Raw genomic sequence first — 21,493 nt, 5'->3', positions numbered from 1 at the left:
TGCTGCTTGATACCACACAGATATGCATAAAAATGAAAACTTTACCACCACCATCTTACAAATGAAAATATAGCAATAAATCAGTGAATAAAAATCAGATCAGATCAGTCCACTTTTGAAGACAAAGTAAAAGAAAATGCAAATAAGAAACAAGCCACTAAACAATGGGTTTACTGCACCAGCCTAATGCTTTAGCGGGCAACATTAATTCTAGTGAAATGTTATGTTGAGTAATGAAATTCCTGCCTTCTCCTCATGCCAACAAGTCCTCATATTGAACCTTAAAAAACAAAACGGGTTGCTTGTCGGCACCCTCCCAAACAACCCATATGACTGCTCCAAAAATTATTCATACGAGCATTTTCTGATCTGCTAAAAATACTTTGCTAGAAAAACATCCCAATAATGGTTAAAAGAAGCCAACGTTGACAGCTGGCTCAGTCTCAGTGTCAGAATCCACCACTCTATAGACTCAACCATCCAACCCGAGCTCCAGTCTAAGACATTTTGCAAATCTTAGATATTTGAATATGTTTTTCTGTGATTTGCAATTGTTCACATTATCAGACAACTCAAGAAATTTGAATTATATTTACTACATGTCACGATATTTGTTGAATTTGGGTCAAATTGCCTTCAACAAATGACTTTGCAATGCACTTTGAGCTTCAGGCTTGAGGACAGTCTTTGAATGCTTTTGTTATTTGGAGCAGCATTACAGCTCAACATACATATGTTGTGTGTTAACATATGCTGTGTGTTATAATGACGTGCAGTTAAATCAAATATGATAAAACAATGTATTTGAGTTGAGCTCCTATTTGCTAATGTAATATCATGCTAAGCAAATATTTATTTGGATATGGCAGAAGTAAATATGCCATTAAATCTGCATGTCATGACATGTTCGAGTTCATACCATATTGCACATGCCAATGAACGTGTAGCCTAATGAGTACATATCAGCACAGTTGCACTGAATACACAGGAGCAATTCCTCTGGAAGCGTTTGAATGGATTTCCACCACTGGGCCACATTTTGTTTCTTGTTGCTTTCACTGAGAGTCTCCATGGCTTTGCTCCCCCGCAGCAAAAGGCTGAAACCAGGATAAAAAAAAAAACCACCTCAGCTCCTTGTGTCTGCTGTTGGTTTGATAAGTCCTCTACACCGGCAGAGGGAGAGGATACTGAAGTTGTTGCAATAGCCCAAGGGCATCTCTCAGGGTTTGCTCAGAGAAATCTAAACCACCTGAATCTCTTTGATCATAATCAAACCTATCCTCTGACAAACTCTCCCTCACCCACACTCATCCCCGGGAAGATTGAATGGTCAAATCACTACAAGATTGCATCTCATTTTAGATCCTCTCAAACTGAGCTTTAATCTTGCTGCTTGATGTAAAAAAAAAAAAAAAAAAAAACTCTTGAGGACAGTCAAATGTTCCAGCATGTCTCGTTGGAAACTGAAATCATGTGATATTATTTAACAGGACACTTTCATTACACATAATCCTGTAAATATAGGATGTTCTAATAAGCACCCCAAGTTCACTATTACCTCATTTCGCACAGGATGGCGGTGGAAAGATTAATCTGATTGCAAATCAGATGAATGAGAATTAATTGATATGTTATGGGAATGAAGGGAGAAACTGGGGTTTAAACGATGCCGTTGGCTCCGGGCCTTGCAGAGGTAGCCAATGAAGGATGCCAGGAAACTATCCCGAGAGCCTCAGATACAGTGTGTTCAATATACAGCTGGGCTTGTTTCAGCCAGAAAATCCAGGTAAATTCAGGTAAATCCATCAAATGACAGTTGTATCTCATCACTTCTGTCCTTCGGTGCTGAACAAAAAGAGGGCTGCAGAAATTAAGCGGCAGAAATTAACATATTGATTTGTGATAGCACATTTATGCATCCAGAAAATAGTGCCACAGCACGCAGCTAATTCAAAGAGGATGCAAATATGAGAAGTCATCCATATTTTGTTTGCATTAAAGAAAAATATACTATTGAAGGGGAAATCTTTTCGCCATTCTGCTATAATGAGTGTCAGTTACTAACACCCTGGCATCTGATGTCCCAGCACAAGTCTGCAAACAAGGGAACTCTGTCAATATAGCCTGCACTGAGGTTTTTATTGCTTCACTTTATTTATCATCATCAATCATGAGTCCTCCACACCATCATCATCACCATCGTGCAATGAATAATATCATTATCAGCATCATTATCATTGTCATGGTTGCTATTTTATTATCATAGCTGCCAACATCGATATTAAAATAACTGTAATAATAGCAATACCGCCATCATCATTACTGGCATGGTTCTTATCGTTTGTTTCACCATCATCATTACGGTTGTCTGCTGTCATCATTATTGTCAATATCACTGTAACAGGTAACACTATTATTGTCCTCATTTTCAACATTACCATAATGGCTGTTGACAGCAGCATCATCATCATCATCATGGCCGCCACAGTTGTTAGCATTGACATACCACCAAGTTGCCATGAGCATTATCAGCAGCGCAGGCAGTGTCATTAGTGGAGAGTGTTACCGTCATCATAAACGTCACAGCTGATACTGTCAGTGATATCGGTCATCGTCACCGCCATCACTGTCGTCTTCAGCGTCATCGTCCTGGTTGTTGCCATCGTCATCCTCGACATTGCCTTCGTTGTAATGGGCGACTTTGTGTAACGATCAACATCACCATCGCTGTCATGCTTTTATTGTCATCATCGTTGTCATCGATACCGTCATCCCCACCACTGGTGTCATAAATGTCATCATCATCACCACCACCACCACCAAGTGCTGTCACGTCTGTCGCCACGACTGCCATCATTACTGTCACATCACCACTATCATCAACAGCACTGTAATACTCATCACCATTACCTTTGTTGTTCATTATTATTTCTGCCTTTTGCCTTCTCTCGTCTCCAGCACACGTCCGTATTGTGAGGTACACACACACACACACACACACACACACACACACACACACACACACACACACACACACGCGCACAAACACACTCTTGCCATAATCCCCTGACCTTTTTTGTCAGAAATTTCTGGAAGCCTTCCAGAGGAGAGTTATGATGTGCCGCTACATTGTGACCAGTGCCTGCTGCAACAGAGGGAGCAGAACAACTAGGAGAGAAAAAAAAAACCACTACAAAGGACAGAGAATGATAGAAGTGATGTAATGAGCTCTGCACCGAGAGAAACAGAGGAGAGGACAAACCCAGTGCGCACATAAACACAAGAAGATGTATTTTACCTAGACGTGCCTCATTTTAATTCCCCGCTAGATTTTTGTCGCCTCTTACTATTTCTGCAGTCCCCCAATACGTAGACGAGCTGTAAAATGTAGGTCCTGCATCCAATGTCCTGTTTCCTCAGTAATGTCTTACCTATAGCCTTTTGGTAATGGATACATGCTGATTGACTCACAGAACTTTTCCCCAGAGGTGTTTTCATTATTCTCGTCCACTCACACGATTGTGAGCACATTAAAAGACACTTTGAGAAAACTTTCAGACATGAACACTATCCTCCTGCCTCACAGTTAGAGACATTTTTCTTTTCTTTTTTTTTTTTATTCTCGAGCCTCAGAGGTAATGCTTTTCTGTTTTCTTGCTTGGTTAATTTTTAATTCCGCGTAGACTCGCTGATCCCTCTCTGGACCCGAGTCCCTCAGTGCTAAAACATCAGTGGGATAAACGATATGTGCTACTGCATGTACTGATGTAGATAGTTAGGAAACAAGATGAAAAGCTTCATCTGTGGAATACAGAAGATGAAAGTGAAGCCTTGTTTTGAACATGGGTTGCAGTGTGTTGTTAGATCTCTCCAAATCTTCTCATCCATTTTTTTTTTGGCTCACAACCCAGCCTGTATTAGAACCATGTCAAGAGCTAAAGCCTCACAATGCAGCCCTTCTTTCTTCCGCCCTAATCAGCCAGATGTAGTGCATTTTGCAACGCTTAAATCTGCTGCTAACAGCCGGGCTCACCGTTCTACTACACATTTAAAGAATGTTCCCTTTGTTAGTAGAAACAGACCTTGTGCTTCGTTGTGGTATAGATAATATAAGCATGATGAATCATCATTAAAGCGTATTATATTTAGCTACTGTAATTACACAAATGACTCAGCTGTGATTTAAAAGCCGAACCAACATCCCGTCCTTCACATTAACAAACCCTTTCAATTATTCACAAAGACAAATGTCCAATTCGTGCTCATATGCATCTATGTATGTATCTCAAAATCAGGACAAATATTTCCCTACGGCTAAACAACTATAAAGCGCTAACCTGAATGCAAATTAAAGTTTCAATAAATCAATGCTTTTTCATGAAATTGTCAAACCTGATATACCATTTTTTATTAGATTTTCTCCCAGATTAATCACAAAGTTTAACCTCAACATGCTATGACAGTTTAGATTGCCACTCCTGATTGTTGACAGTCCATTGCCTAGAGGGAAAATTAAAACCCACCACATTAAATATCCTGTTTCATTAAGACCTATATTGAATTCAAAATAGGTTAAAGAAATAAATAAAACAACATTTTCCAATCACTAAAACCGTGTCATGGCCTTCATGTAGAATAAATTAATGGTTTGATGCCTCAAACTAACAAGGTCTCCATGTTGCAAAGCCAGTTGGCCAAGATTACTCAGAAAAACATTAAATTAAAGAGGTGGCCAAAGCCCCCTAATGTATTGGAATTGCATCTCTGGCTGTCACCTTCAATCTGTCATCTAATCAGTCCGTCTGCATTTTCTACCTCCTCCTTTTCCTCCTCTTCCTCCCCCCTTTCTCCAGACATTAGGGAGAGTGGAAGCCCCAAGCCGGTGATGGTTTTCATCCACGGGGGCTCCTACATGGAAGGAACTGGGAATATGTTTGACGGCAGCATCCTGGCCAGCTATGGGAATGTGATTGTCATAACTGTCAACTACCGGCTGGGCGTCCTAGGTAAGCATTTTTAGACTTCTTTCTTTCTTTCTTTCTCCCCCCTCTATGATTCCACGTGCTGCTGCTGGGCAGTGACTTTAGCTTAGCATGAAGGCTAAAACTTGGTGTTGCTGCTGCTGTGTATTCCAGAGTTTCCTGCTCTCTTCCCCTCCCTCTGTCTGCTCTTGGTGACTCCATGTGCTGCTGCTGGTGATACTCTGTGTGACTCTAGCTCTTTCATGGAAGCCTGAGCTCCTCTCTTGGTTTTATTGGGTTTTGCTGCCGTTAATAACTGGCTCAAACTGGTTTCTGCAGCTGATATCTGGTCTCACTGCTTTTACAGTTACAGTGCAGGCAATAACAAAAGGGCAGATTTGAATCACTGATGTTTTTGGTTGTGATCCATCCTCCTCTTTCGTTATATGGAGTAATATCAATGACTAATATTAAAAACTGTGCATTGCAGTTTGCAATTAAAAAGATGCTGAAAGTCGTTAGTCGGAATATTTTGGGCATATCCCACTTTATCTTGAAAGCAAACACCAAACAAGCATTTGTCAGATGTGGTTTTATTTCAATCTCAGCTTCTGCTTTGATGGACACCAAATGTAGTAGGGACAGGATTCGTGTGCATATTTTGAGTATTCATCAAAATGTTTGCTGGGACATAACGAACTGTTCCCGTGTCGAACATTACACATCCGCTGCAGAGCTGACTCTTGGACGACCACACTTCATTCATCATCCACGTCTTCTTTCATGTATCAAGTAACCATTACTCTATCTTGTCTCTGATCATCAGACGCTTCCCTTTTAATACCTACATCTGTTTTCTTCTTCCTCTGTCTTATCTCTTCTCATCAGTCTAATTGCTAATTCCTTTTCTCCTGTGTATGGATGCCACCGCCATACCCAGAGGGCAGGTATATATTGCGACAAATGACGGAAACAAAGGTTCGCTGCCTCCGTCCTAAATGAGATTATGCTGTCATTTGTTTGGATGGAAGGAACTGATTCCGTTTTCACGTTGTTTTGGTTGCTGGGGTTTTTCTCTCCTTTGTTATTAAACTATAGCAAAATAAAGGTATAGGGCAATATCCGCTGTAATACTGTTTGTCTGGGGGCGTGTGTGTGTGTGTGTGTGTGTGTGTGTGTGTGTGTGTGTGTGTGCATGCATGTGTGTGTGTGTGCGTGTGCAGAATGAGCATAAAGCCTTAAAGGCAATTCTTTGAGATGCTGATAGCAGAAACAGAATGTAAAACCCAAAAGTAAAGCCGGTCTGCATCGTTTCCGTGTTCTTTTAATCAGTCATCCTGGATCACCTTTGCATGACTTATGTTTATTTCGTGAAATTGCAAACACTGTGTGTCAGTGAAAAGCCTAACACCATCTTATTAAGTTTCCTGACAGCTAGAAATCAGGTAGTAGAAATTTAAAGTGCAATAGGCTTTTTATCTCATTCATTCACCATACAATTATTTTTTGTATATACTGTACATGTATACATATATATACATATATATATTTTATTCCCTTTCTTTTTTCCATATCCTATTTCTTCTTTTCTTTTTTACATATTTTTTTATATATTTATACTTCTGTATGTGTGAACTGCTGCTGACTGGGAATTTCCCCATTGTGGGATAAATAAGGGCTCATCTTATCTTATCTTATCTTATCTTATCCCAGTGTACAGGTGGAATGCGTAGAGTGCTGTGTACAGATGGAGTACACACTATGAAATAAAATGATACATTTACATCTATGGGCAATTTCTCAAGTCCGTGGTCCAAAACCTGTTCAGAGCTGAGATTTAATTCCCAGACCTACCAGTTGTGAGTGAACAGTGCTCACCTCTGAGGCTGTTCTTACTTCATTTACACAGCGTGGTCCACTGCTAAACAGTCATGACTACAGGGATGCTGACATGAATAAGTTGATCAACAGAAAAAATTAACTAGTTATCGGTCATGTAGTCATTCATTAACCAAATGTTAACCATATGGGTTGGCTCCTGCTTCCCACATGTGAGAGTGCTGCTGCTGTAATCAGCATGAATTGAATAATTTGGATTGTGGAGTGTTGTTTGACAATTTTGAGTTGTGTTCTTGGATCTTGTGATGGGCATTTTTCACTGTTTTGTCCTTGAAGATTGAGAGATTGGTCAATTAAAAAGAAGTGCAAAAGTGAATGAAATTGATAAGACAAGCACGATTAATACAAAGCATGACAACAATCAGTGAGTCAGATTTCATAACTTTTTATTATTATATTTTGGGAGAGACTTGTGTTTCAGGTCTTTCAGGCTTCTCCCTCTGTCTCTCTCTCTCTCTCTCTCTGTCTGATGTGGGAGCTCTTATGTGCTGCGGGCCTCATGGTGTTGAGGGAAACTGTATCCCTGCTGGTTAACATGAGGCGCCGCTGTTTGCTCTCAGATTAGACTCTATGTGTTTGTGTTTACCCCCCTGGCAATGGGCAGAAGCATACGGCTTTACCTCACCAAACATATGATGATGCGTGCATGTGTGTGTGTGTGTGTGTGTGTGTGTGTGTGTGTGTGTGTGAGAGTGGCAGAGTGAGAGAGTGTACTCAGATACAGCAGCTGTAAGAATCATAACTGCTGGGCTTTCTAGTTAGTCATCCAGGTTTTACTAAGTATAGGCCTATACGTTCACTAAGAACATTCATCCCAACAATCAATTTAGTATTGAGCAGAATTAAAGAGAGAGAGAGAGAGAGAGAGAGAGACATACATGCTTCATTTGTTCCTGAACATTGTCTCGATGCTTATTTTGGCATAGTGCCATTGAGTCTCGGAGTACATGAAAGTGCTGTAGTAGTTATCGTCAGGCTCACTTGGTAGAGCCTGTACCGTTACTGCAGTGGCCCGGGTTCAACTGTGGACCGTGGCCATTTGCTGCATGTCCTCCCTTCTCTCTCTCCCGTTTCCTCTCTGTCGCTATCATTCTCTAATAAAGCCAAAAGGAGGCCAAAAAAAAAAAAAAAGCAGTAGCATTGTACTGACACAGCAGCTTTTTTCAGCATTTTAATGTTGTTACATAGACCCAGACGACACGAAAACACCTTCAAGGTGAGGTTCACATCCATTTAGTAGGGGTCATTACAACATAAGCCTGCATTGGATGAATGTTTTCTGCAGTGGTCTCATGTAGTGCTCATGCAGCAATGTGATGAAAGCTGTTCTTATAAAATGAAACTCATACAGACTTTTAGAGACACCCATCATACACTCTCATGAAATGATTGTGACAATGTGATTTATTCTTGATAAATAAAGTTTATATCTTCTCAACTTTATTGATCAAACTCTTCCAAACATATCACAGTGAAACTTAAACCACAATGAACCTTTGCAAACTGTGGATTCAGGCTTTAACTAAATTGGGGGGGGGGGTATTGAACAATTATTGCAACCTTATGGGCAACAGTGTATAAAGAAAACTTATTTCCAAATTATATTAAACTATAAATAGAACAACAAAGGAGGTATGCTTGTTAGAATAACATTTGTGTGTCATGTTGACTGATCATATTGTTGAACTATAAGGCTTTAACAGTTTTTGTGGACTTCGGGGGACCTCATCAGAGCCCACACAGTATTTTGTGGTGGACCCAAGAGTAGTTTACTGGACCCAGTTTGATAACTATTTTCACACTGCCTAACCAAAACTACAAAATTCCAGTGGAAATTGATCTTGGATTTCGGAAACCACTCTGTTCGGCCCATTTCTGAAAGCCCCCTTAGACAGATGGCTTTTTTTTCCCGCAAAAGCCCTCAGGGGCAGACCAGGGCTGACCATGAATGAATGAATGAATTAAGGTGACTCCTATCCAGTGCCATGCCTTTGTTCCAACAGCCCATTATCCCTAAACCTCACTAGTTAGAAAGAAAATGGCCTTTTAGACCAAAAGCCCATTTGTCCGATAGCCTGTCATTTAACCCTGACCTTGACCCCACAGAAACCTTGCCATCAACAACAACAATACAGTAATGTAGCCCTACCTTGCAGCCCACACCTAATAACTCAGGGGGACAGGGGCTCACCAACTCAAGTTGAATTCGTGATTTTATTGCAACATTGGGAATTTGTCTGAGACAGAAAAATTGCTTGAAATGTTGTTTAATGTAAGGTCAGAACAACAATCTATTAAGGGCCAAATCCCAACAATTTCGGGGAGAGTGTGTAATTTCGGAGCAATGGGCCTTTGGAGCAATGGCTGTCAGAACAGCAGACAGTTCCCCTATCCACTAGGTATTACACATTTCTAAAAGAGATTTCAAGATCCTCATCTAAAAGCCTAGAAAGAAGGAAGGTGTCTATAAACACCTTCCTCCATCAATAACTTGTCTCCCAGACTCATAATTATGCTCTCCAGCCAGCCACTTAGCCCGTTTGTTAAAGTGTGCGGTTGACCTTACCCAGACAGTCATTGCAGCACCTGTTGGCTTAGAGATGCTGCTCTGCTGACAGAACTCCCTGCTTTCGCACCAGTGATTTTTCTCCTTGGCTGTGTGTTTGTGTGTCCGTGAGAGCCAGCACTTTGCAGGAAGCCATTAGTTGCTTTAAATATGCAGAGCTGCTGACGCAAAGCCATATTTATCGTTTAAAGGCCTTGGCTACAATGGATTTGGCCATGGGGCACATTTATAGTACACTACTGTCAGTTTATGTCCGATGGTGTGTATGAGCATGTGTGTGTTCAATGAATTGGGAGTCTCTCTTTTGTACAGATGAGGTGCTGATGAAACACATGGTATAATGCTGTCAAAGTGACATTATTAAGGGTGGAAAGGATTTATTGTGTTGGTCATTTCATTCCTTCTTGGTTTACAATGGGCCTGTTATGCCCTGTCTAGGGCTGGCTGAGACGCAACGTGAATGAAACTCATCTTTCCCAAGTCCCAAGCAGCCATGGTGACTTCAAGTTAACTAGTGAGAGTTGTATTTGCAATATATATCCTCAAAGCCGGGGGCTGAATTTCAGGCTTCAGGGTTGGACACAGAAAAAAATAACAAGCAAAACCAATTCTACTTTAAACAGTAAACATAACCTACAGAAATGAAAGAAAACAAATTACAATCTCTAACCTCCCTAACTCAGGTAAACAGGAGAAAAACAATCACTATGAACAGAAAAGGCAGCCCACCCCCACTACCTACAGCACGTTACAGACAGAGCCCACAGTTAGATGCGTCTGGCAGGATGAGCCTATTGTTCTCTCTGCCAGGACCATCCTGGTTCTTCAAATAGAGGGCCGTCCTCCTTGGAACCAATCACAGGAGAGAACCAGCATTAGGCGGTCAAGCATTTCCTCGATTCAGCTCGGGCCTGTTTGCATGCACACACCCACTCACACAGACTCCTCGTGGACACTATGCAGATAGAGTCATCACAATTACAACAACCGTACGCCCGCAGGCGTAACAGGGACACTCTGCTGTGGGGTTGGTTTTGTTTTAGTTAACACTTCAACTACTTGAGGAGCTAAATGCTCTATCGTCCAGACACAGTATTCAGATATTCAGACAATTGATAAATGGTGCTATTCTGAGTGGAGCTATAAGGTAGTATCATTATACTTTCATGTAAAGGTCTGGCTTGCTATTACTGTCCTCAGCTCTGTCCCCAATTGATGTGACATAATAATTGCTAAACAATTAGGAAGACGGGGAACTGATTTGTTGGCAGTTTAATATTTTATAATCCCAAATGAGAATGGGTTTACTGCCCCAGCATGCACCATAGCGGTGCTCTGACAAACACAAAACCACAACGGTTGATTGAAACTGCCAATAAATGAAACCGATACCTTCACAGGGCTTGTTTGTTGTACTTCCAAACAGCAGACTGTGCCTTTAAGGCCAGGCCCTCACAGCGTTGAGTTTGTTTCAGCCCAGCCAAAACCTTTAATCATGCTGATTGATGAGGTGCATTTCCCTGACTCAAACCTTCTCCAAATACCCCTTCCATTCCAGCCATACATCAGCCATTCAGCCAATTCATCAAGCCTCTGATTGTTTTAAGATATACCTGGCCAGTAAAATATCCATTTCTCTGCATGGCACTGCTTCTCTAACTCTTTCCCATTTTCAGCACTACAATCACATCCAGGCAGTCCTGGCTTGAGAAAAGACCATGCAGGAAAATACACTAGCCAGCAGACAGTGGCAGAAAACAATATGCAAGTGCATGTGTCTCAGAAAGGTTGATTGTTAGTTAGTTATTAATTCATAATCTGTCTATGATTACTATTGTATGTACTTTACAGGTGTATCAACTTACTTACCCCAGGGTTAGACAGACCATTCGTATAAATAAAGGTGTTTAACTCAAACAAATATCAAATATCATGTCATGGTCACGTTGGGTAGTGTCCCATGACGGTCCAAATGCTGAGAAAATGTATACTTGTACTTTTTCAGCATGCGGTACACACTCCGAAACACACATTCATAAGATCCAGCTAGCATGGCTTTAATTGTATCCAAATGAGGGCTTTGTGTGTTAGCTTGAGGAGCATTTCCTCTCACACAGGCATTATCCCTAATGTTTACCCTTCCCAAATATGACTCTCTCTCCCAACCCCTCTCTCACTCTCATATATCTTCTTTCCTTTTCTCTCTCCACAGTAATTGGGCTTTCTTTTTTTGTGTTGGTTTTTGTCCTGACGGCTAAGTGTGGAGGACTATTATTTTCATGCTTATTAATTTCTTTATCCCTGAAACAAATACCCCAATGATTTGGGTTCATTACTCTTTCTGTGCCTCTATGCCACATCTCCTTCCCTCTTCCCCTCCTCGTCTTTTTTTCTGCACCACTCCTTTCAAGTAGCCCTGATACAGCTTGTTTGGAAACTCTGCAAACTGGAATGTGTCTGACGCTTAAACAAAGTGCTTCACTTGAGTCTTTATTAGTCGCTTATTTATTTGTAGCCTCCAAACATCAGGACTTAGCATTAGCATTCTTTCTCCTTGTACCAATTGATGCAACCAGCTGTCCCTCCACCTGACGCATACAGGCATTTTTCAATGGTGCGTATGCCTTCAAGATGTATATACTGCAGCCTTCAGCCTTGTGGATATTGCAAAGACAGGAGGAATTCACTGACTTAACATGAGGCCACTATTGCCTATATTGCAATTTATTTGTAGTAATTCAATGCTACATGTAGCAAGAAATCAAATGGATTTCTCCACAATACCAAAATCAGAGGAGGGACAAATCGATCTAAAGCTTTCAGAGATTCTGGCAACTTTAGATATCTGAGTGAAAAAACCTGGAGTGAAAATCCCTTCCAACTTGTTCATTCGCCTCAGTAAAGATTCCAGAAGAAGAAAATGCTATTTTAACCTGAGGAAACCCTAACAATAACACTGGTGCAGATAGAGGCTACTAAACCCTCGCACAGATGTCTGTGCAGTGCAGTTTCACTAAAGCATTTCTATTGAAAATGACAAACAACAGTGTCTATGTGTGTGTGTGTGTGTGTGTGTGTGTCAATCAGCAAACCTTTGCCATGCTGCTTGGATGTTTGCTCCTGTAAGTTAGCCAAGTGTGGGCCAACCATTTCCATTGCTGTTTTAGGGCAGTGGAAGCTTTGATCCACGGACAGGTTGCGTTATGTTGTAATATCTGCTGCACTATTTCCTACTTTCATTGTCCTGCCGTGTACCAATATCCCTCTATTGCTGAAGACAGCAATTCAAGATATTTGACATTTGTGAGTATGCTGCATATTCTTTCATGCCTCTAGGTACGGACAGGTACTCACACAGAGGATAAACTGCAAGGTAATGTCATACAAGTTCAAAAAAGTCCCCATGTGTAGTCATTTTACAACAATAAAGTACTCACATAAGAGTTGTTTTATTGTGAGAGGTTGCTGTAGATCAAACTGAGACAGATAACATGATCAGAGACCATAGCTTTCAATCAGACTTAGTGTGAAATTGTCCCAAATTCGCCATCAGAATGCAGTCTGCCCAGTCAGTATGTCCATATTTGATACCATAATTTGATTACAGGATTATTTTTGTAAACTGAATGGTTGGAATGAGAACTTTTATTTAACTTTTAAATTCCTTCATGGTATGGTATCATTCGCCATACAGAGTGTGGAAATTCCTGTCCTATAAAGGTCTAAATGTCGTTTTAGGCTTGGACAGAAAACAATTTTGTGTGAAATTTTGTGAAGGACAAGAGTCATCGTGATAATCTGCAATGATTTGAGTATGCAATGCTACTAAGGCATGACTAACAGCAGCTGAAATGTGGCAAAAATTGCAGCATATAGCAGCATCACTACGCACCTGTATAGCATATATCAGTTGGACCGAGTTAGCCACAGTCCATGTTCTTATCTTGTAGTTAAAGCACCAGAACTGTATCACCCACCTGAAAACTACTCTTTGCTTTTTTTGGCACGATTCTGCCATAATGGTGTAATAGTCTCCTGGCCATTGTGTGGTTCTCTCTGTCTGCTTGGTTTGTTTGTGTCCTGCTCACTTGGCCCGATGTCATTGGCATGATGATTTATTCAGTGAGTAGGCTGCAATATCTGTGGAAGCTATGCTATGCTAATGGTGATCTGGCAACAACAGGGTTAGCGTGGCAAGGTTTGCACCAGCTCTACTGATGCGTCATGGATCGGATTAATCTGGCCAAGGCCGAGACAACAGACGACCATCTGGGCATGCTCCACAGTGCCAAGCGTCTGCTGCCACAACTTTCGCCACTTGCCAGCAACCCACCATTATGCACACAATAATATGCATGTTTCATGTATTATTTGTAATACATGACCACCATACACGGTTTTTCAAAGGATAATTCCTTGAATCAGTCGATTAATGTACTTACAATTGCTGCTGGTTTCAATGGAAAAAAATTGAGCAGCCTGCAGAGCATGCACACGCAATATTTTGTAATAATAGAAATGAGTAGTTTGACAAAAAAATCTTAAATCAATGTCCATCTATTAGCTTTACTAGTCTATTTTGGCTTAAAGATAAGCATGAAAGTTTACTAGATTATCATAGACGAGTAGTTCTAAAAGTACTACGGATTAAATCATCTAAAGTCACTGAGTTTGAGTGTCAACAAATCAGTCTCCATGAGAAATGAGTCAATCTGCCACAGTGTCAATTTTGCTACCACCATTGGACATCAAAGGTGAACCTTTAAATGGTGCCTTAAAGATACGTCCAAGTTCAAGTTAATAAAACCAGTTGGCAAAGGCAGGAGAAACATCATGTTCACTGTTAAATAGTAAATACCAATGCTTAATTCCTGTCTGGCCTTTCTTGTGCAAACTAAACCAGGCGAAACAGGATGCAGTGATAATTTTGCAAAACACAAAATGCTCTGTGATGACGAAACGGTCAAATGAAACCAGTAGCCACATTACCTCCTTGCATGTGCATGCTATTCCTGACACAGTCTGAACTAACAAATTACCCCACTTCATCATGCTTCTCTGTTTTACTTGAATTACATATTAATTTGCCTTGCTCCTAAACCATGAAATGAACTAAATACTAAAACTACTAACACCAAATGTACTAACTGAGGCACACACTAACTAAACTGCAGAATGTGCTTAATGTAAAGTGTTAGAGTTGCTTTTGAGCTTTGTTTTCCATCTACTTCTACTTATCTAATTGTCGAATTTGGTCCTGTATAGTCTGAAAACTCATGCAGATAGTTTTCTTTTCATTTTTTAAAATATCTATCAAGTCTACTTGGAAAATCGAAATGTATTTTAGAATGTTAGTTGCAGACTCTAAAAACGAGTCGCTGCAATTACCATATGTATGTACCATATGTATGTACCATATTACCACTTTGTTTTGAACTTATTTGCACCAGTATGGGCTTTCAGACTCAGTCCTTGTCTTTTTTTTGCTTTTTTTGTCTCCTTTACTTTTGTCTTTCATCTCACTTTTCCTCACACCATCATTTCCTGTGCATGCAATTTGTCTATTTTCTTTCCACCCCATGTAATCAATAATGGAACCGACGTGTGTGGTAGTTTGCGATTAATGATGGGGTTTGTCTGATGTTGTTTTGTGAAAGCCACTGATGCTAGTTTTGTATTGGTGCAACCGTTTGGTGATGTTTGTATGGATATTCAATATGTTTGACCAAAAAACTTCCAAGCCCTCATTACGAATAATCATACAACACAGGAGGGTAATGGCTCAGACATTGTGTTTTGATCAATACGGGATACTGGTACACCCCCGACTGTTCTCTTACCCCACTTGTCTTGTCATAGCTGCAGAGAAGTTGTTCTCAACATTTTTGACTTTTGGCTCCTCAAAACAAATTTATACTCATTGGTAGCTCCTTGCTGTAGGCTGCTAGGTGGTGAAGAGTTCATCCAAGGTTTTAAGATGATCAGTTTTGGTTCCCCTAAACTTCTCGCAGCTCTATTTGAACTTTAAATGCCACTAATACTTTCAGACTATATTAAATATAGTCTGAGAAGGATTCATTGTAATTCAACTTTGTGGTTGTACCTCAATTATAATCTTGTACTAATGCTACATCTGGCCTGGCAGGGGTCAAACACGGTGCTTGAGTGGCTAGAGGTTGGATAGAAGCTGATTGGCTGGGCAGGGGAGCAGGGGGCAGATGGAGAGATGGGTAGAGAAACAAATAGATATTACAACCCTGCACACTCAGCCATTACTAGGCACTTCACTGCACACTGCATGCGTAGATATCTGTGTACAGAACCCCCATTGGCAGTGTTACGTATTGATCAAAGCTTTGGCCTCTGCTTGTGTGTCAAAGCATGCTTGAGCATAAGTGTATGTGCTTGTGCCTATGCACCTGCCTGTGTGTCTAGCATGTCTAGCAGCAGGATCAAAGTGTGTGGTATGTACTCTAAGACCTCTGATCACTGCAAACTACATATGTAGGGGATGGACCAATCCAGTTTCCGAACAACTGTCTATCTTAAAATCTCAATTTTGTTTTCAAGCAGAGAACTATTATATTCACTTGTCTGATGTAGCTCCAGATGAGCCTGGTTTTGATCCGTTCTCAGGCTGTCAGCCTCTCTAGAGCCCACTGAGGAACTCACCATACTATCTGCTGGTACAAATAAAACCATCGTCAACAAGCAATAAAGAAGACAGAGAGACTGTGGGAAAGAGGGATGAAGAGAATATGTGATTTAAGACTCTGCGGGGGTCGTCTGCCCTGCACAACACGAGCCATCAGATTGGTTATCAGCATGAACCACAAATCTGCCATCGCCATATTTTTAGAGGTCAGATAGTAGCGTCTTGCTGAGCCACCTGGCAGCCATGTAGGGAGGGGGAACAGCATGAAAGTGTGTAAGAGTGTAAAAGAGATAAATGGTGCGTGCATATATTTGAGTGTTAGACTAACAATGTGTCAATGTGTGGCTTTTCTTAAACGTGAAATAGGGTTAGGATTAAATAGAACCCACAATGAAACTGAATAACGGATCACGTTTCTAGATTTCATTCAATTATCTTCCAAAACAAGACAAAAATCATTAATTTAGCCGAAAGACAGTGTTAACCGTCAACCTGCTATCCAAGGAATTTTGTTCATAGTTGACAATTTTACATCTCTGGATTTACTGTATGTCCACTGCCAGCTTTCGACGCCACTGCAGAAAGAAAAGCACTCATGCATTGAGGCAGAGGATCAGAATGCTGAGGTCACGGTGGTGGATGGGCGTGGAGCACATGTGATTATCCCTCAGGAGACTGGAGTTCAGGTCTCTTCACAGACGTACAGTGAACATTAGCCTTTGAATGAACCAGACCCGCAATCTTTCCTAAACCATACTGTGGGAATTTAAAAATGGTTAGGATTCAATCTATAACCGGGATATATTCAATGTTCTGCTGGGATATATTGAACATAGTTCTTCAGGGTTTTGCAGAATCATCCAATATCAATGTTCTTGTCAAAGAGCAGGGCTGTAATGACCAGTCCCAAACAGCACTCTAATTTACTGCAGTGCACCTGCAACCACACACTTCCTTTCTAAAGCTAAAGGCTGACCTGGGGGAGGTACCTTTAAGAAAGGTTGACAATTATTTTGGAGTTTAATGTGACAGCCCACTGTCTTATCTGCAGAGAGAAAGCTGCTCTCATACAGGAATACAATCTCAAAGCAAGTGAAGATGAAATACTCAGTTTTAGAGGGTGCATATCTGAAATTAACCGTTGAAAAAAAAGAGCATCAGAGGGTTTTTTTTTTCTCTGCTGAGTGTTTAATTTCTCCACCTACGATAAAAACCTGGGAAATGTGTCCTGCAGATCAAATGATTTTAAGACCTGTGCTACGTGCTGATTGAAGACCTTTTCAACTAAGGTTTTTGTTAGAAAGAAGATGCTCAAAGTCGCCAGACGTGGTTGAAAAAGTAATGTTAGTGCATTGTCAGCCCTAAAAATGCATGAGCATTCCTGTCAACACTGTCAAAACCATAATTATCCACTTCAATCCAAAATCAGTGTGTGTTTTTGTTGTGAGTGTGTGGGGGTGTGTTCGTATGCAGTGTATGTACTGGCCAAGAGTGAATAGTTGTTCTTTGGCCAGCAGATGGTAAGCGGAGGATGAAGAATATTTGACTTTTACCGACATCATGAAAGCATCACTGCAGTCTTCTCATCTGCTAATGTGTTTCTGTCCGTCTCTTTTTCCTCCTCTCATCAGCACCTATTAATTATTGGTCAATTATTTTAATACCCCACAATAATAATTGTGCTAAAAAAAAGGTCCATGTGAGCAAAAACCCATTTGTCTGACACCCCTTCACCTAACCGTACCCCACACCCCACTGAAGCTTAACCACCACCGACAACAGGACACCAATGTAGCCTTACCTTACAGCCTACGTATGGTGACTTGGGTGACGGGGGGGGGGTAAAACTCTCATGATTGACACATTGGGCATTTGTCTGCAACAGTAAATGCACTTCAAATGTTGTTTGGTGTAAGGCCTGACAGATGATCAACTGAATCGCTGATTGAGCCCCATGGACAAGGGAGGGTGAGGATTTTCAGAGCGACGGGCGTTTGTTTTGGGATGACAGACACTTTTCAGACTGTAGAGGTTTTGGAATAATGGGCCGTCATCAGGTTTTACCGTTTGCCTTCTTAGGCATTTGAATGATATAGGATTAGCCTACTGGGATAGTATCCACTACTGTTCAGTGTAATTTGACAGTTTTTACACCACAATCAGAGTGGGTCTTTTCTGAACCAACATCAATTCATCCAGGGACACTCAAACTTTCTCCTAGATGAGTCATAATAAACCATAGTTGTTTGTTCAAAGTGGAATCTGGCCCAATTGTTTACTCTGTACAACCCCCCAGTGACCTGCTGTTTCCAAAGCTTTACATTAACACAGTGATCCTCTCCCTTTTGTCTGCCACTGTCTTGCTTTCTTTGCAATCAAGGCGTCTCACTGCTAAATAGTTTAGTTTACAGAATACATCTACCATATTGCCTCCTAGCTTTGTTCTAATACAAATCCCATAATCCTCTCAAAGGTCAACCTTCTCTCTTCTCCCTGATCCTGCTCTCACCACTCGCCATGTATTCATTTGGTTTTCCCCAATGGAAATAATACAACAAAATGGAGAATGAAAAAGATGAGGAGGTGGAGGAGAAGGAGGAAGATCCTGTTGTTTCTCTCCATCTCCCTTAAGTATTACTGGTCTCTCTCGTTCTCTGTATTGGTCTCTTTTTGAATTCAGTTGAACGATTCATTGCTTTGTTTCAAAAACTAACTATTAGCTGCAGTATTATTGCATTGTACACAAGTCATCATTATCTGCAATAAAAAAAAATCACTGAAAAGCCAGTACAGGGATTTGTATGCATGTGTGTCTGGTAGTATCCAAGTGTTTGCTACCTCACAAATGCCATGCAAGGACCCTTAAAGAGAGCTGAAGGCCTGACATCACTTTCTGTATAGTTGCTCTTCCAGCAACTTTTGTAATTCATTGTAATCTCTTGTTGAGGGTTTTTTTTTCACCGGCCTTTCTGAAAAAAGAATAATCGTTCTTGCTATAACCCATATTCCAAGATAAATGAGTGTCCTCTATGGCACTTATAACACAATATAAACACCTGCTAAAAGATGCCAACATGCTCTTCGGTGCTATAGAGGTGGGTATACATTTCGTAATGGTATGCCACTATAAAGAACTATAAAGTTCACGTGAAAAGTAACCGGTGCAGCAGTGCATATATCGGCCTATGTGTTAGTGTACATGTGGATTTCATCCATATCCTTGATAAATCATGTTGTAACAAATGTACCACCCTTTCTAGAAGCCATCGTGACACATGGTTGGGGCGAGGTTACTTTAGGGTGGTCGGCATTATAACAAATCGAGTCCAGCACTCGTGATTTGGAATGAAATTTAAAAGTTGAAAACAAAGAGTTGCAAGTAGATGTAGATCATTTCTAGAGATGGAGGGAGGATGAGAGATGCCCTGCCATCATTGCAGTGCTTGATTTGCATGTGTAAAGTAAACGCACAGTGCATTGTGTCCTGCTGACGGTAATCAGAGAGGCTACCATTAATATAAAACACTTACTCATCAATATTAATGTGCATTATTATCAATAATTCTCTTTCCCTCTCCGACATGACTGCACTGCAGGACCTCAGCTGCTTCTGTTTACGCCAACATCTATCTTCATTATACACAATATCAACTCTATCTCTCCATCTTCCTCCCTCCATTTCCTCTCTCTCTCTCTCTCTCTCTCTCTCTCTCTCTCTGTCTCTCTCACACTCGAATGATACAAGCAAATAAACGTAGGTTTGTACTCAGTGTTTCATTCTGAAATCAGACAATGTATCGAAAGCATTGTGGAACCACAATCCATTCCTCTAGCAAATGCAGTACTTTGTATTTTTGGCATAGTTTTTGCAGAATCTCAGCCTTGGCATAAGTATTCCAATATTTAAAGAAAGATCAGTATTTACCCGATGCATTGTTCTAACACATGCTGTTGGGGGGGGTTCATTCACGCAAAGTGCAAAACACAAGTTTCACCGTTTCCCTCCAGCGATATCAGCCATCTGGATAGTTGAGAGAATTATAGTTAACACCTCAACTTTAGTCGGCTCTAACCAACAATCAGTAGAAACACCTCCTAGACATATTAGCTCTGTGTTAGTGTTCATTTCAGTCACATCGCCTGTGTGTGTACGTGGGTTTATATGTGTGTGTGTTTTTGTGTATTAATGGAGACAACTGGAGCAGAGATCTATAAGCGCTGGCCTTGCAGGCTCATAACTAGACCCATGGGGGTCGTGAACTGGTCTCAGTGTTGACAAGTTGTGTGTGTGTGTGTGTGTGTGTGTGTGTGTGTGTGTGTGTGTGTGTGTGTGTGTGTGTGTGTGTGTGTGTGTGTGTGTGTGTATTTGGGTAAGCTAGTCTTTCCACAGCCTCTCTGAAGGAGGAATGAAGGCAGAGGAGCATTTCATTTACTGCCCCAGGGAGACTTTTCCTCCGTCATACATTTATTGATGCTCGCGCTTTAACCGCTGCTGACCCTGCTTAAAGCCTCGTCGTAGCCTTTATTTGCCTGCATGTGATCCAGGTTATAACCAGATACCAACCACTGCCTTCGGTAGTATTATGGGGTATTATGCCCCACCCTCTGGGTCTGATTCCATCACTGTGGAATCTGTGGAAAATTGGACATTTTCACATGGGGGGTTTCATTTTTTTGTTGTTTTTTTTCTCTCTCTTTGTGTTCGTAGTGTCTGGCCTGGCAGTGGGTGGGGGGGTGGGGGGAAGAGGGGTGACAGTCAGATGTGCCAATCCACGTTTATTCTGTATTTTTGTTTCTTGTGCTGTGCATCACACTGTCTGTCTTAAGATGTTCAACATGTTCTATAAATAAAGTTGGGGGGGAAAAAAAGAAATTCATTTGCCAGAAAAAAAAGATAGGTGGGGATGGAAATGATCAAAATCATAATTGTGCAGTTTTCTGTTGATTCTGTTGAACAGTTTTTCTGTTGAATATGTAACCCAGTCTCAAAAAAGTGTGTGCAATAATCTATTAATTAATAACACTAGATAATTAATAGATTAATTAATTGAATCTATTCATTTGTGTCTGCGACATTCATTTTTCATGTCTTTAGTGTCCCTCAGCACAAACTAATGTATTTCTGTGGGATTATTTTTTTGCGTCAGTAGGACCTGGGATAACAGAAGCTGTTATTTGTCAGTTTATGTTTTCATTTATTTCTCTTTTATTTTTTTATTTCTCTCTCTACCTCTATTTCTCGACATAAAAGCACAACAGTGTTCCTGAAAGCTTAACAATACGATAGACTGCCATTAAGTCCATCAGTTTGAATCGCTCCAAGTTTCGTTGATGTTTTTTCATGGTTGCTATGGAGATGAACACAGACCACTTTGCATTACGTCACAACTTAGCATTAGCACCGCCACCGTA

At 40.8% G+C, this 21,493-nt stretch overlaps 1 protein-coding gene across 1 annotated transcript in view; it reads left to right on the top strand.

Annotated features, from left to right (window-relative positions):
- The window catches only part of nlgn1 (neuroligin 1), a 246,242-nt gene that overhangs the window by 76,216 nt on the left and 148,533 nt on the right, over window positions 1-21,493 (top strand). Inside the window, exon 3 of the mRNA XM_070831770.1 lies at window positions 4,854-5,006. Coding sequence (XP_070687871.1) covers window positions 4,854-5,006 — 153 coding nt within the window. The remainder of the gene's footprint in view (window positions 1-4,853; window positions 5,007-21,493) is intronic.

This window comes from Pempheris klunzingeri, chromosome 6 (assembly GCF_042242105.1).
Source record: "Pempheris klunzingeri isolate RE-2024b chromosome 6, fPemKlu1.hap1, whole genome shotgun sequence".
Classification (NCBI taxonomy): Eukaryota; Metazoa; Chordata; class Actinopteri; order Acropomatiformes; family Pempheridae; genus Pempheris; species Pempheris klunzingeri.
This window is presented reverse-complemented; position numbering and strand designations above follow the sequence as displayed.